The 16,368-nt window shown below is 40.3% G+C and overlaps 1 protein-coding gene across 1 annotated transcript in view; it reads left to right on the forward strand.

Annotated features, from left to right (window-relative positions):
- Positions 1–398: 398 nt before the first annotated feature.
- Positions 399–16,368, forward strand: part of LOC125484711 (5-hydroxytryptamine receptor 3A-like) — a 34,202-nt gene continuing 18,232 nt past the window's right edge. Inside the window, exons 1-5 of the mRNA XM_048604534.1 lie at positions 399–471; positions 11,461–11,618; positions 11,713–11,757; positions 11,940–12,049; positions 14,918–15,087. Coding sequence (XP_048460491.1) covers positions 399–471; positions 11,461–11,618; positions 11,713–11,757; positions 11,940–12,049; positions 14,918–15,087 — 556 coding nt within the window. The remainder of the gene's footprint in view (positions 472–11,460; positions 11,619–11,712; positions 11,758–11,939; positions 12,050–14,917; positions 15,088–16,368) is intronic.

Below are 16,368 nucleotides of genomic sequence, written 5' to 3' on the forward strand. Positions count from 1 at the left end.
GCATTACTGTCAGTGTAGCGGTACTTAGTACCACACTGCATTGTCATTTTCAATTCATTTGAACTCACAAAGGTCTGATTCTGAGAGCTCTATTTTAAACATGCAAGCTAATATCAAACTCAACCAAAAGAAATACCTATAACAGCTCAAACTGTACCACTGCACCCAACCTTTTCATTGCATGTTTCCAATCTGCAGAGCTAATTACTAATGATACCACTTGTGACATTACAATGATCAAGACTGAAGAGGAACACAGGAATTCCGTTGCCAGAGAAAAAAGAATGAAAGAGTTAATGATCTAACAGTTAATTGGACAGAGCTGGTCCAGTAACTATGGCGATATCCAGGGCAGTGCTATAAATTGTCACTTTGAATTGTTGACACAGCTTGAACGAATGGCTCTCGACAGCTTCAGGACTCATCGGAGCTCTTTCTTGCTCTCCATGTCGTTCATCTGTCTGTTTCAGGGTAAGAACGCAAGTCTCATGGAAGACAAAATGACTTTCGCTGGCGCAGGAAAGGCTAAAATGAGATTTAGTTAAGGTTTTACAAAATAAAATGAAGGGGTTTCAGTGGACAGAATAGGGAGAGGCAATCTTCCCTTTGGATTAGAATCAGAGATTAATTGATGGAACAAAGTAGAGAGAGCAAGATTATGGAGTGAGCAAGATAATGGGTTTAGTTGGAATTGACACAGGTGTGGGGAGAAAGTGGGGCAGTGAGATGAGTTTTGGATTGATAAAAGGTGAAAGGGAATGACCAGGGCAATGGGTTTTGTTCGGGATTGAGACAGGCTGTGGGGAAAAAGCAGAGCAGTGGGATTAGTTTGGATTTGATGCAGGGGTATAGTGAGAGATTGGGGCAGCAGGATTAGTGTGGGATTTATTTACACTATGGAGAGAGATTAATTTGGAATCGATGCAAGTTTATGGGGTGAAAACGTGGAAGTAGTACGAGCTTGGATTCTTCCAGGGCTAGAACTGTAATCTGATGTTCATAGAGATGATTGTTGTAACAGACTGGTAAGCATACAAACATAGGAGGAAATTCACAACTGTTTGTAGATTTCTGATTCACTAAAATATGTAGTGACAGAAAAAAACACTTGCATTTCTATCGCAATATTCCTAACGTCATATCACTCCAAAATGCTTTACAATCAATAATAGATTGTAGTGAAGTCTGTTATGAAGTCTGAATATTTAATAATTTAATGAAGACTTGAATTTTGAAGGATTGTGGAATTGTTATTTGAAGTTATATGGAGATACTTGGATTTTATTTTTGAAAGGGCGCATCAATGTCCTTCCTTCTAAACAGTAGAAGTGAGATGTTTGCTGATGATTGTAGAATATTCAGCACTATTCATGATCCCTCAAATATTGAAGCAGCTTGTGCCATATGCAGCAACATCCAGGCCTGGACTATTAAGTGGTAAGTGACATTTGCACCATGTATGTGTCAAGCAATGCCCACCTCCAACATGAGAGAATCTAACCATCGCTGTCTGATGTTAAATAGTATTACATCATTGAATCTCCCATTATCAACATCTGGAGATTGCTAAAGATGAGAAGCTGATCTGCACCAACCATATAAATCCTGCGGCTACTAGAGTAAGTCATAAGCTAGGAATCCTGCAACTAATACACCACCTGTCTATAAGCAATGCCTGTCCACCATCCACAAAACACAAGTGAGGAGTGTGATGGGACATTCCCCATTTACCTGTAAGAGTACAGCTGCAACAACACTCAAGAATCTTGACACCAAACAGAGCAACCAGCCTATTTGATTGGCGTCACATCCACCATCTTTAACATTCACTCTCTCCATCTGTGGCAGAGTGTACCATATACAAAATGCACTGCAGTAATTTACTGAGATTCCTTCAAGAGCCCCTTCTAAACCTGTGACCTCTACCACCTTGAAACACAAGGACAGGAGATACATGAGAACACCATCACCTGCAAGTTCCCTTCCAAGTTACACACCATCTCAACTTAGAACCATATTGTTTCCCTCTCACTATTGCTGGGTCAAATTGTTGGCCGTCCCTTGCTGATAGCACTGTAGGTGTTGGTAGTGTTTGCCTTAAAAATGATATCTTCAAACCAGACCATTAAGGGTTAATTGAATGTGACAACAAGCAATTCAAATAAAATGGAGAAGTACATGAAAAACAGACTTAATGCAAAAAGAACCTATTTTGACTGATGGAAAACTAACTGACCTTGCAGGGCAGTGGGAACCGTCTGCTTGAATGATCTACATGGGGCCACCTGGACTTGTTTTCCAGCAATCTTGAGGACTAGAAAAGTACTGAAGTTATTATAAGAAGAGAATTTAGCACGTAACCTTAGATTCAGAACAGTATTAATATTGGGACATTTGTCCCGCTTATTGGGCTTCATACCATTGAGCTGGGATTCACGAGACCAGTGCCATGAAATCTGAGATAGAGCTCTGAGTGCCACAATTGCCAAAGTCCCTGAAGGATGGAAGGCAGTTTGAGACTCACTTGTATGTGATATGTACATCATGTAGTTTAAACTAATAGATTCACTGATTAGTTTGCACATCTCTAATAGATATCAAGTAGATTAAGCTAATAAATTTTTCATATAAAAGTGCACGTCTCTACTGTATTTTTGATCATGCCTTAAAGAACCCCATTAAGTACTTTCAGCCTGACAATACAGTGTCTATTAGCCACCTGCCCCCCTACCCCCTCCCAATGGTTGCATAATGGTTTACACAATGACCTTCTCACGGGACATTGAGGATGGGTAACAAATGCTGGCCACACCCAGATTTTATAAATGAATCATCAGAAACATTGGAACATTATTTTTAACAACGCATTTCTTGAAAGCCACATGGTTTCATTTAATTGTTGCACTTTATGTCCAGTTGCTTCATGAGGTGACCTGACTGGTTTTATGTTTGTTCTGTTTAAACAGCCTTTTCTAGGTACTTGGAGGTCATTTGGTTTTTGTTTGGGGAGTGCTAGGAGAGGAACAGGCTACTTAATGTATCAGAGTGTTTTTTAAACTATCTTCAACATGAATTTAGTGTGAGGTCTGATTGCCATCTTGAAAAGTGCCTCAGGGATCGGAACCCCAACTATTCACAGTATATATTAATGATTTGGATGAGGGAACAAAATATAACATCTCCAAATTTGCAGATGATACCAAGTTGGGTGGGAGGGTGAACTGTGACAATGATGCAGAAATCATTCAGCATGATCGCGACAGGCTGGGTGAGTGGGCAAATCAATGGCAGATGCAGTATAATTTGAATAAATATGAGGTTATTTACTTTGGAAGCAAAAACAAGAAGGCAGATTACTACCTGAAAGGATGTAAATTGGGAGAGGGGAGTGTGCGGTGGGACCTGGGTGTCCTTGTGCACCAGTCGCTGAAGGTAAGATGCAGTTGCAGCAGGCGGTAAAGAAGGCAAACGGTATGTTGGCCTTCATTGTGAGAGGTTTCAAGTACAGGAGCAGGGATGTGTTGTTGTAGTTATACAGGGCCTTGGTGAGACCACACCTATAATATTGTGTGCAGTTGCGGGGGTCTCCTTTTCTGAGAAAGAATGCTGTTGCTCGCGAAGGAGTGCAGCAAGGGTTTACCAGGCTATTCCAGGGATGGCGGGTCTGACGTATGAGGAGAGATTGACTAGGTTGGGATGATTTTCGCTGGAGTTCAGGCAAATGCTGGGGATCTCATAGAGATTTATGAAATTCTAACAGGACTGGATAGGGTAGATGCAGGGAGGATGTTCCCGACGGTAGGTATGTCCAGAGCCAGTGGTTACACTATGAGGATTTGGGGTAGATGATTTAGGACGGAGATAAGGAGACATTTCTTCATCCAAAGAGTGGTGAGCCTGTGGAATTCATGGGGTGAAAGGGATCAACGGTTATGGGGAGAAAGCGGGATTAGGCTACTGAGTTGGACGATCAGCCCTGATCGTGAAGAATTGCAGAGAAGGTGCAAAGGACTGAATGACCTCCTCCTGTTCCTACTTTCTATATTTCTATGTAAAAAAGTAACAAAGCATTCTCAATACTGAGTTTCCTGGAGTGTGTTAATGTGCTTGTGTTCATGTGTGTGTTCCCACAAGGGGAAACAACCTTTCTGTCTCAACCCTATCAACTCCCTTAAGAATCTTGAATGTTTCAATGAGTCACCTCTCATTCTTAACTCTAACATGTACAGGCCCAATCAAGTCAGCCTCTCGTCATGACAGTAGCTCCATACCTAGTGTCAGCCTAGTGAACCTCTCTAAACTGCCTCCAGTGCCAGTATATCTTTTTTCAGATAAGTGGCCCAAAAAACATTCACAGTATTTTAGCTGTGGTCTGACTCCCTTAACTTGTTTATATCCCTCTGTAGACTCTTTGTCAAACTCAACACTAGCCTTCCCATCTATTTTGTGTCAGCCACACATTTAGTTATAGCACATTCACTTTGTCAAAAGTGCTCCACTAGTTACAGGTCACCATCCTGAAATTGGCATGCAGATGCATTCACGTCTGATTCCGAAGCCACAGGAATCTCTGAGGTCAGCACAGTGGCAGAAAAATCTGAAGAGAATAGTCATATGATCTGATCCATACAAAATGTCATGATATCTCATAGAGTGAACATGGCAACCAGCATTTAATGATCAAGGATTTCACTATTTGAACAGTGCATTAGACTGAAGGTATTGAGAGAGGAGGTAGCTTGCTGAATACCCAACTTTTTGTACATGTTTGGAAGGGTGCACTAATGTACTGCAGACCATTGTCAGACACAATTTGCTGAATACCAAACATACTGAATATATAAGTTAACATGTAAACAACTGTTGCATTTGTGATATCTTTGATTTGTCTCACAAGAAATGAATTTGGTGAAATAGTCACTCACCAGGATATTTTTGTATCTCTGGCATGGAAAATATCAGCTGCAATCTTGTACCATGGCTCAGAAGTAATTTTTAACAGGATGAACGATTTTTTTTTTCTATTGCTGAGGTTGATGGAATTGACATCTTTCATGTGACTTGGAGTTGACTGATGTCCTTTATTGATGCAAGCCAACAGGTAGATTTGTGTGCCAATCCCTTGGTTTTTTTCTGTGCAATATGACTGCTGTGTGTATAGTCAAGCATATCTTAATGTAGAGATTATGGAATAATCACTTGTTTATGTTTTGAAAATTACATTCCTAGAGAGTCCCAGTTTATTTCTGTACCAGCTCAGGGATCTGTTGAATGTTTACAGGCCAGTCTCTGATCAATGGATGCCCTTTGTGGCTATGAACAAAATGAATGAGATCAATGCGGAGACAGGCTTCAAACTTGGGTTCAATATTATCCACTCCTAAGTTTAGAAGAATACCTTTTGTTCTTAGCAGGATTGAGAAATCTGCTACGTGCATTGGGAATAGTCATCAGAGAACTTGACTTGAATTGTACTTCTAATTCATATCCTTGGATCTTTGCAAATAGGTATTGTGGTAGTGGAGGTGTACTTGTGAGAGATTTGTGACAGATTGTTTCCAATAGTTTGTAGTCAATATGAGCAATAAGATGCTTGTGAATAAATAGGTGTAGAACATTTGTATTTGGAAATCTGAAATGAGAGTTTGCCTTCCGTCTTGGAATAGTTTGCCTGAACTGTCATAAGAACTGGATTTAACAGATTTGTCACACTGGACTAGACATGCTCAGAAGTCTTTCTGGGGTGCATTTACATCCACATGGTAAGCAAGGATCAATCATAAAGTTGAAGAATACAGTAGCTAGAAGATAAAGCATTTTTTTTTGAGGAATTTAAACATATTTCATCTTCCTATCTGGTGTAGGATATATCTTTGCAGGACAAATCTCAAGGTGGAGACACTTTGGTCACAAAACTGGAATATACAGGTATCCAAACTGAAAGAATCTGCAATATCTTTGCAAGCTACCTTTTTGTTTTGAGGCATACGTATCTTTTGTAAATCCATTTTCAGTAAGATCAGGTCTAAAATTATTTGAAGAGTTGTTAGTTCAAAAATGTTGTTAGTATGATTCGTGTTCAGACATATTCTGCTGTTGAAAATGAAGCATTGTTTTCTTTCTGTATTTTTTACCCATGAAGGTTTAAGCCATAATAATGTCTTATTTTCTTGCGAACTGCGGCATCATCTCCTATACCGAGACAACCTATGAATGGATTAGATATGTTGCTGGAGTGTATTGTGTCTAATGATCTTAGAAAACAATATCTAGTGAATTGTGTTCTAAAAGTATTCAGCTCCTGAGTAACGTACAGACCAATGTCCCTGGCATCAAGCTTGGAAAATATATTGTGCCTGAAAGTTGGGATAAAGTTCATCCAGGATGGAAATCTTGTGTGGACAGCTTTTTAGTGCACTATTCAGTTGCCTTGGATCTAAAAATACGAATAAAGTGCCATGTTTCTTCAAAACACAAAGTAATGGGAGGTGGACTAATCAGTGTAATGACCGACTTTGTAAATGATGTTAATTTGTACCATGGAATCCAGTTCCAGTTTGAGCTTATTTTGAATGTGAATCAAGCATTAGTGAGCACAGTTAATGGTGGGTTGGGTGTCATCTTCTATATTAATACTACATTGTCATTAATGTCATCTTTAGAATCAAATTGATCTGGGAAGAGGCTCATCGTGGATAGACTCAATATTGTGGTCTGGAATCCTTGGTGTTGGAATTTATGTATTGATTATCTTGTGATCAAAACAACATATAAATCTATGCATGTTGGTACAGCAATGACATGGAAAACTTTAATTCATCCATCCTGAGAAGTTGTATTGATATTTAGGACTAATTATCAGTGTCAAGCTTGGCACACAGCACATGTTGTCCATTTCATTTGGCATATACCATCAGGATGCAGATAACTGCTTCAGCTTTTCTAGCAGTATTCATCTGATGGTAAACTGACCATGGTCCTTTCTGACTGGAGTCTACGAGCAGTAGCATTTCAATTATCGCTTGGACTTCATTAAACTGTTTGCATGCCATGGTAGCAGTTTGTAATGACAATTTTCTTTGGTTGACTTTTCTTCATATGCTGCTGTGGAGAATTGTGATGCTCTTTGGCTTTCTTTAAGCACTTGGACCCCTTGCACATTTTAACTGTCTGTTATAAAAAGTAGTTGGCGTATGTCGCAAAGTGCAGGACACTGTTTCGTGAATGAAATCATTCACTTTGTACAAAATCTGGATGTTTTGTTGACTCTGACAGTTCCAATAGTAATTGCAGAATCAAGCCTGTGTAAATGCTGCTTACCTGCTATAACTGTTTCAAACTTGCACCAAAACTAGCAACACACCAATGGCACATTAGATTTGCACAGAAGTGGCTTTTAGAAAATATTCAAAGATATAGAGGCAATAACTGTTGCATCAGACTTTCTGCTTAAGTTAGTTTTATTGATCATTCATTGCCACTGACATCAGTCTACAAATGAGACAATATTTTCACTCGGTGTTGTTATTACAATATGAATTCAAGCCTATGACCTTAAGTCACTGTTCCTCTGCATGGAAAATTTTATCTGGATTATTGTGGACATCACTCAAAATACTAGAGGATTTTAATTCTTCACACCCCTCTTGCTTCCCAAGGCAAAAAAAAAGTTTGATAGCCCATCTTTCTTTTGTTCACAATGTATTGGTCTGTAACGTGAAGTTTCATTCTTTCTTTAAGTAACTGGAATTTGGATAGAATGTTGCTGGAATGCCATTCCATGCTCAGATGTTCACTTTCCATCCTTACTGTTCTGCATTTTGGTGTTTAATAATTGCAAGTAAGAAATTGCATTGCAATGTAAAACTTGTTTTTCTCCCTGTGTTGGCTTGTCATTTTTCTTTTCACCTCTCTCATAGCTTTAAAAGTAGTTGCTTTCATTCTTTTATTTTATGAAATTTACAGGCCTGTGCCTGTAGGTGGCATTCATGCTAAATGAAGGATGATGACATCATATTCCCTTTCATATTTCCAAGTAGATTCAGAGGAGTTCAATTGTGGAACCAACTGATCTCTTAATCTAGGGAAGACTTTTATCTTAATGTACAAAACTGTTTTTATTGTCAGTATTTTTATTTTGCAGTTTGCTCAGAATTGCATTAGTTTTTTTGGAACTGTCTTTTCATCTACATCAAAACCCTGTTTTAAAAAATTTGATTCAGCGGTAGCTTCCCTTATTTTAAAAAAGGAAAAGTGCACACAGATGTTTCCTGCTTTAGTACAGGTGTAGCTTTCAGTCTTGGTTGTAAAATGGAAATTCCTTCTGAATACACAAGTGGTGCATGACAGTTCGGAAAACCATTTGTCACAACTGACCTTTTGATACCAACTTATCAGTTATTCATACCCTCTTGCTATCACCATTTTCTAGCACCTGCATGCTGCCACCATGATATAATCACTTACTGACAACACGACATACTTCATTTTACGTATGTTAACGTACCACCCTGCTCCCAGGCCAACATCTCTGTCTCTGGCTTGCTGCAGTGTTCCAGCGAACCTCAGCGCAAGCTGGAAGAACAACACCTCATTTTCTGCTTGGGGACCCTGTAGCCCTCCGGACTCAATATTGAGTTCAATAATTTTAGAGCCTAAACTCTTCCCACATCCCAGCCCCTACCCCACACACCAGGCCTCATTACCACATAGCCTGACACTGCACACCACCTGTTGTTAGTCACTAACAGTCCCCATTAACAACTATTCACCCTCCCAGCCTGATTGTTATCAACTCCTTGTCTATCCAACTGCTATCCTCTCTCTTTAGGCTCTATCCTATTGTTTATTCCCTACCCCATCACCCTCCCTATTTTCTGCATATAAAGTGACATTTTCCCTGCCACCATCAGTTCTGTGGAAGAGTCACCGGACCCGAAACGTTAACTCTGTTTTTTCCTTTACAGATACTGCTAGACCTGCTGACCTTTTCCAGTAGGTTTTTGCTTTAGTTCCTAATTCACAGCATCCACAATTTTTTTGGTGTTTACTACATACTTCATGGTTTTTATATATTAGCCCATGCAATGTCTGCAACAGTGAGTCAAGTTTTTACTGAGTCAGATATTTGGAGGTTTATTACAACTGAATATGTACACTAACATGATTCAGGCTTGCACATAGCACCCAAATTGTATGATTACTTAAACCCTTGTTGCATTATAAATATTTGACTAGTTTGCTAGCAGACTGTTTGTTTGCTTGGTGAACTTAGTTAACCAGGAATGTTGCCTACACCAGAGATTCTTAGTCATGAAGAGAGATTAAATCATAGAATCCCTACAGTGTGGAAACAGGCCCTTTGGCCCAACAAGTCCACACTGAACCTCATAGCATCCCACCCAGACTCATCCCCCTATAAACCCACCTAATCTACACATCCCTGAACACCTATGGGCAATTTAGCACAGCCAATCCACCTAACCTGCACATTTTTGGACTGTAGGAGGAAACCCGCACAGATGCTGGGAGAATGTTCAAACTCCACAGAGACAGTGGAATCGAACCTGGGTCCCTGGTGCTGTGAGGCAGCAGTGCTAACCACTGTGCTACTGTGCCACCCCAAATTGAATAGACTGGAGTTGTTTTCCTTGGAGTAGAGGAGACTGAGTGAGTGGGGACATGATTGAGATTGAAGAAACATTTCCCCTTGGTGGAGGGATCAATGACCAGGGGCTATAGATTTAAGGCAAAGGGCAGGAGATTTAGAGGTGATGTGAGAAAATTCTTTTTATCCAAAGGGAGGTAGGAATCTGGAACTCACCATCTTTGAGGGTTATAGAGGCAGAAACCCTCATAACTTTTAAAAAACCATATTTAGATGCACCCTGAGATGCCAAGGCATATGAGGCTATGGGCCAAGTGCAGATATATGGGATTAGAATAGTTAGGTAATTGTTTCTGACCAGCACAAACTTGATGGGCTGAAGAGTCTTTTTCTGTGTTGTAGATGTCTGACTCTATAACTGCTGCATGAACAGAATAAGATGGAGACTTTCTATACTTGAGTATCATGAGTCTTGATCTAATGATCTTAAAGGCTTTGTGTCTGAGATCTGTGCAATTATACAACAACTATCCAAGATTCACCTGATGAGTCTACTGGTCTTAGTCAATTAGCATTAGTTTATTGACATGCTGAGTTTCACAATCATTGTGGCATGGTGGCTCAGTGATTAGCACTGCTACCTCACAGTGCTAGGGACCTGGGTTCAATTCCACCCTTGGGTGACTGTTTGTATGGAGTTTGCACATTCTCCCTGTGTCTGTGTGTGGTTTCTTCCCGCAGTCCAAAGATTTGCAGGGTAGATGGATTGGCCATGCTAAATTGCCTGTAGTGTTCAGGGATGGGTCTGGGTGGGATGCTCCAAGGGTTGGTGTGGACTTGTTGGGCCAAAGGGCCTGTTTCCACACCGTAAGGATTCAATGATGCCACCTATGATTTTCTGTTTTTGCATCAGATTTCCAACATCTCTTTTCTTAACTGAAACTCCATGCAGAAGGATTAGAATAGTTAGGTGGTTGTTTTCTACTGGTATGAGCATGATGGGCCAAAGGTCTTTTTCTGAGCTGTAGATCTCTATGCCTCTGTAAATCTACGGGAAAAGAGGCTCTCTGAAATTAATTAGAAACATTACTAAAACCAAGGGATGAATTTTCCAAGTTAGCCACTGTTTCTTTGTTCTGAAATAGTTCATGGGAGCCTACAACGTGGCTCAGTAGAACCTTGAAGTTGTACAAACCACCATGAAGAAATGGGCAGTCAAAAATAACTATAGCCAACATTTCAACCAGGAGATAATACTTGAGTCTTATTGCCTTTTATATGGTGAACCATTGAGGTTATTGAGCACTGAAGTTCAGAACTCAATGTAGGGTAATCAAAAGGACTGATAAATTAAATTATTTGATTAGCACCCCTGGGGGGGAAAAATGTGCCCATGTCATGTGAAAATGTTTATGTAATACTAACACAAATGGGCAGTGTTTGTTAATTGTCAAATTAGTGAAATATGTGATTTGATGGTGGTAATCTCCCAGGACATCTGAGGTCAATCATTAGCCTTATCTAATTGCACAGTATCAGGTTTAGCAGCCGGTCTGTAGTTGGTTCCAAACCTTACTTGCCTAAAACTGTCCTGAATCCATTCTATGAACACTTCTACTGGGCAATCATTGCCATCTGATTTCTTCAGTCTATATGGAAATTATATTACTCTATTACTATTGCCACGTCTTTCTGATAAGTTCCCATTATTTCTTAATACCATGTTTGAAGAGACTTGTACAAGACTCTCAATCCAGCCCATGATTCTTTGTGTAAATAAATGTTCTCCTCAACTCCTCCTTTCTGGTTCACCTGGGTATTGGAAAATTCTTGTTGTTTCTTTTCTTTCACAGGTAACTTTTCCTACCTCAGTCTCTCTGACTCAGATGGAGCACGATTCATAAAGACGTTCGCTGATGTTTTTGAAAATACAGCAATTCGCCCTGTGAAGAACTTCAGTCAGCCATTGGAAATCAACCTCACCATCCACCTCCATGCGATACTCGGTCTGGTATGGAGATACTCCACGCCCATGCTCTTACACATTGTCAAAACTTTTCAGATCTTAAATTTTTATGCCTCTCATTTTAATTTTTTTCTCCAAGGATGAGAAGCAAGAAATTCTAACAACATATCTATGGATGGAACAGGTAAAAGGATAGGGGTGGTGGTGGTGGATCTGGCTGTGATGGGTAAGGGAGGGCAGTACAGGATGGCAAGATGGTTGAAGGGTGTAGGGTGATTAGGAGGGTGTTGGATGGGAGGGGTGTTGGAGTTGGGGCTACCCTCCCTCTATTAAAGGTTGTAGAAAGACCTCTATCTTGCCTTGCAGAAGTGGTTTCATGACTTCTTGGTGTGGGACCCATCAGATTTCGGCGGGAAGGAATTGGTCGCTCTGCCTAAGGAGAAACTCTGGCTTCCCGATATCCTCATCCTTGAGATGTGAGTAGACTTTAGTGTATTATCCTCTTGCAGGCTGAAATTTTTTAACCAAGAAGAACATGAGTCTCACCCTGAAAGTGTCTTCTCAGTGCCTTACTCTCTGAATACTTAACTTACCAGAAATGTTCGCTTGTTAGCAGCTTCCACACAGTGTTCAGTGGATGGATAGGTATGACTACAACGAGTTGCTACCATTGTAGTCATATCTATATCCTGAGATAATAGGTGTCTGTATGTATATATGGGACCCTGTGGAATATTAATGCAGAATGCTTTTACTGTGGTGGTTTATGACAGGTGGAGAAACACTGAAGGCCATTAATTTGTTATTGGTCCAGGATTGATTTTCAGTTTATGAAACAAATCAAAAGTGTTTAGGGTGACTTGGAGGAGACTTGATAGGAGTAGAAGCAAGTACAGTCTCCCTTCCAGAAAGGATTATAGAATAGTTCAAGAAAAGCACAATTACTTCAGTGGAAAATTGTGCTTTGTGTACCTTCCAAACTGCAAGCTTGGTTAGAAAACTGCAAGCTATCAGAAGCTTTGAAAATCTAAACTCTCAGTTTGAGTATTCATGTAAGAAGACTTCCGAGTTCACAGCAAAGAAGTAGAAATTAAAGATCTGAATTAGAGGAGCAGTTTCTCCAGTTTTGAGTCTTTATAATGGATAGTGTTGAAAAACAGGATGGGACTTTGTTTTCTTGTGTGATTTTTAAAAAAAAATTTCCAACTCTGTTCTGTATTTAAGTAGCAAGTTCTTTTTTGTTTCTGTCCTCTGTGTAATAAACCTCTGTGTTCTGTTAAAGAAGCTCTTCAGCACCTTGTGACTATTTTTGGGAATGGCCACCTCATTCACTAAAACAAAAAAAAGTATGATCCATCAAGCCAGATTTCATTCTGGGCAGTGACCTAAGACCTTAAGACATAGGAGCAGAAGTTAGGCAATTCGTCTCATCATGGCTAATAAATTCCTCAACCCCATTCTCCTGCTTTCTCCCCATAACCCTTGATCCCCTTGATAATCAAGAACCTATCTATCTCAGTCTTAAATGTACTCAATGACCTGGCCTCCACAGCCTTCTGTGGCAGTGAATTTCATAGATTCACCTCTCCTTATCTCCATTCTAAAAGGTCTTCCCTTTACTCTAAGGCTGTGCCCTCGAGTCCTAGACTCTCCTACCAATGGAAGCATCTTCCCAACATCCACTTTGTCCAGGCCATTCAGTATTTTGATAGTTTCAATTAGATCTCCCCTCATCCTTCTAAACTCCAATGAGTATAGACTTTTCTAGTAGTTCCATCAGCTGTGATCATAACATGCAAACACATTTACATACACCATCTGTGTGTGCACGCACACTGGGCTAGACTTAATCCTCCCTCACTGATAGGTCTGAGGGCCAGCTTTTGTTAAATCCAATAGGTTGTCTGCTCACCACCTACACATTCATGTCTGTCCCAGTTGCAGTGACCTACTCACTATTGAAGCCTAGGTAGGAATAGTGCACAAAAGTCAGCCAGCTCAACAGATTTCCCTGTATGGACTGGCGCCGAGCAGGGTTTGTCTGGGGAGGGTGTCCTTAATTTGGCTCTTGGATTCTGTGGAAGGGCACGCCAAAGTGTAGCCTACCCCAGGGTGCAATCTGCTCATGGTCTCTAAAAGTCTGCTACCATCGCCATCACATTACATTCCCTTCTCATGATCATGTAACAATGACAAAGCTATGACCAATCAAAGATCGTCGTGTGATTGGAGTGCAGTACCAGCAATGGCCACTGCTCTCCTGTTGGCATAGTACATTGAGAGCTTTGATTAGTGCCCCTGAGCTTTGACGACTTGACTCTAAGATGGTAGAATCCTCCCGTAAGGAGAGATTGAGGAGACCTGTTGATCTCATTCAAATATTAAAATTCTTACAGGTATGGAAGGATGTTTCCCTTGATCGTGGTGTTTGGAACTGAGGAACCTAGTCCCAGAATAAGGGGTAGACTGAGAACCTTTGAAATTCTCTACCCAGAGGGCTGTAGAAGCTCAGTCCTTGAACATGTTTGAGACCAGGATTGATAGATTTCTAGATATTCAAGATGTCAAGAGATGTGAGGATAATACGGGTAGAGGATCAGCAATGATGTTGTTAAATTGTGGAGCAGATTCATTGTGCCAAATGGCCTACCACTTTGTTTATGTTCTTGTGACCCTCAGGAGTGGAATTCCCGTCTATTCTAGTGTAAGACCAAGTGGCTGTTCAATGACTGTGGGAAGATCTTTCTTCCCTTAGATGTGTTCCCCACTTCCCCAACTTTCTTGATTCCTCCAGAATCACCTATAATTTAGCCCACTATAAACACATGCCTCACACACATGCACAAACAGACTAACCATGTAACCTCTCCACTCAAATAAGAGTGTACCAATATGCCTATCCACTTACATTCCTATATGCATGCATACATGCTTTCACAAGCAAATGGACACTTTCACATTCTGGCATATTCACACCACAGGCAAGTTTAGCCAAAGCCGCCCAATGAGAAGTCAGATAGATGGGAGCGAACATTCTATCCAGAATAAAATGACCTTTATTCACAGTGTGCCCTGGAAGGACAGCACCTCTGCCAGTGCAGCCCTGATTGTCAGTCTGGACTGTGTGCTCAAGTCCCCAAGGTGGGGTTTGAAACCTGATCTTCTACTTTAAGGTCAAGAGGGTATAACTCACTGAGCCATGACAAACACTAAGCCATCTTTCCTTGATTAGAGAGAGAAGCTCCATTTTCCACCTGCCTGTTGTCTTTTATTTAAAAATAAAACTGATAGTTTAATGGAAAACGGAGTTATTAACACATTGAATTTGGTTGTGTTTGAAACAGGGTTGATGAAGACAAATCCCCCGAGACCCCATATCTGTATGTGCATCATACAGGGCTGGTCATCTATGGGAAACCGCTGAGGATCGTCAGTTCGTGTAATCTCAATATCTTGTACTTTCCATTTGACATTCAAAAATGTCCACTGACAGCTTCATCCATCACCTTTTATGGTAATGATTAATCAGGGTCATTCTGAGTTGTGTAGTAACACAGACACAATTTAATGTGAGAAATGTAATTTAAAGGTATCAGCAAGATGTTGGAGGAGGTGTACAAACTCGGCAGACTATATTCTAATGAGAACATAATGGATTTCACGAGCAATCTCAGCTGTTGATCAAGACTGGAAGACTGAATGAATTCAGTAATGGTACCTGAAGTGGTTAGTGTGTGGGAAGTATAATAGCAATGTTTCTGGAATTGTTGCTATTGATCTCATAATGACTTTGAGATCTATTATTAGCATGGTATAGATGGAGCTTTACCCTGAATCACAGAAGTGTTATGGCACAGAAAAAGGCAATTCAGCCCATCATGTCTGCACTGGCTCTCCAAATGAGCATCACGACTTAGTAGCATAATCCTCCCTATTCCCCATTCCCTTGCACTTTGTTTTCCTTTAAATATTCATCATGCCCTTTTGAATGGCTACATTGAACCTGCTTCCACCATACTTCCAGCAGTGCATCGATCCAAACCACTCACTGTGTGAAGAGATTCTTTCTCTCATATTACTTCTGCCACTTTTGCCAATCACTTTAAATCTATGCCTTCTCCTTCTTACTTTGAAAAGTGGAAACAGTTTCTCCCTATCTACTTTATTCAGCCTCTTCGTGATTTTGAAAACTTCTATCAGATCTCCTCTTAGTGTTCTCTCCAAAGAGAACAGTTTCAACCTTTCCAATCCATCCTCATAACAGGCCTGTGCCCCTGCAATTTCCACTCACTCTCTTCATTCTATATCATTGGATGAGTTTCGTCTTGGCAGTGCCTTGTCAACTTTAATTATCAACAATCTAGCGAACATTTCTTTCTTGTCAATTTTGAACATTTCTGGTGACAGTTTTTTCCTCTGCCGCAATATCCTTGGCACGATCTACCTATTTGGTAAAGACTTTTGCAATGTATTCAATTAATGCCCCCACCTCCAGCTATAAATTGCCTTTTTGATCCCCCATTCAGCCCTACTCCTCCTTTTTACCATTCTTTTTATATTCTATCACGGACTTCATGAATTGCCCTTTATGTTGGCTGCCAGTTTTTTCTCATAATTCCTCTTCGCTTCCCTAATATGCTTTTTCACCACCTCTCTGAACCTTCTGTATTTCTTTTACTTCTCAGTTGCATTTCCACTTAACACCAGAACACACTTTTCTTCTTTTTTGATTTTTATCTCTTGTCATTCAGGGAGCTCTGGATTTGTTTGTTTTACCTTCGCCTTTTTGTGGGAA

Source organism: Rhincodon typus, chromosome 13 (assembly GCF_021869965.1).
Source record: "Rhincodon typus isolate 14 chromosome 13, sRhiTyp1.1, whole genome shotgun sequence".
In the NCBI taxonomy this organism is placed as follows: Eukaryota; Metazoa; Chordata; class Chondrichthyes; order Orectolobiformes; family Rhincodontidae; genus Rhincodon; species Rhincodon typus.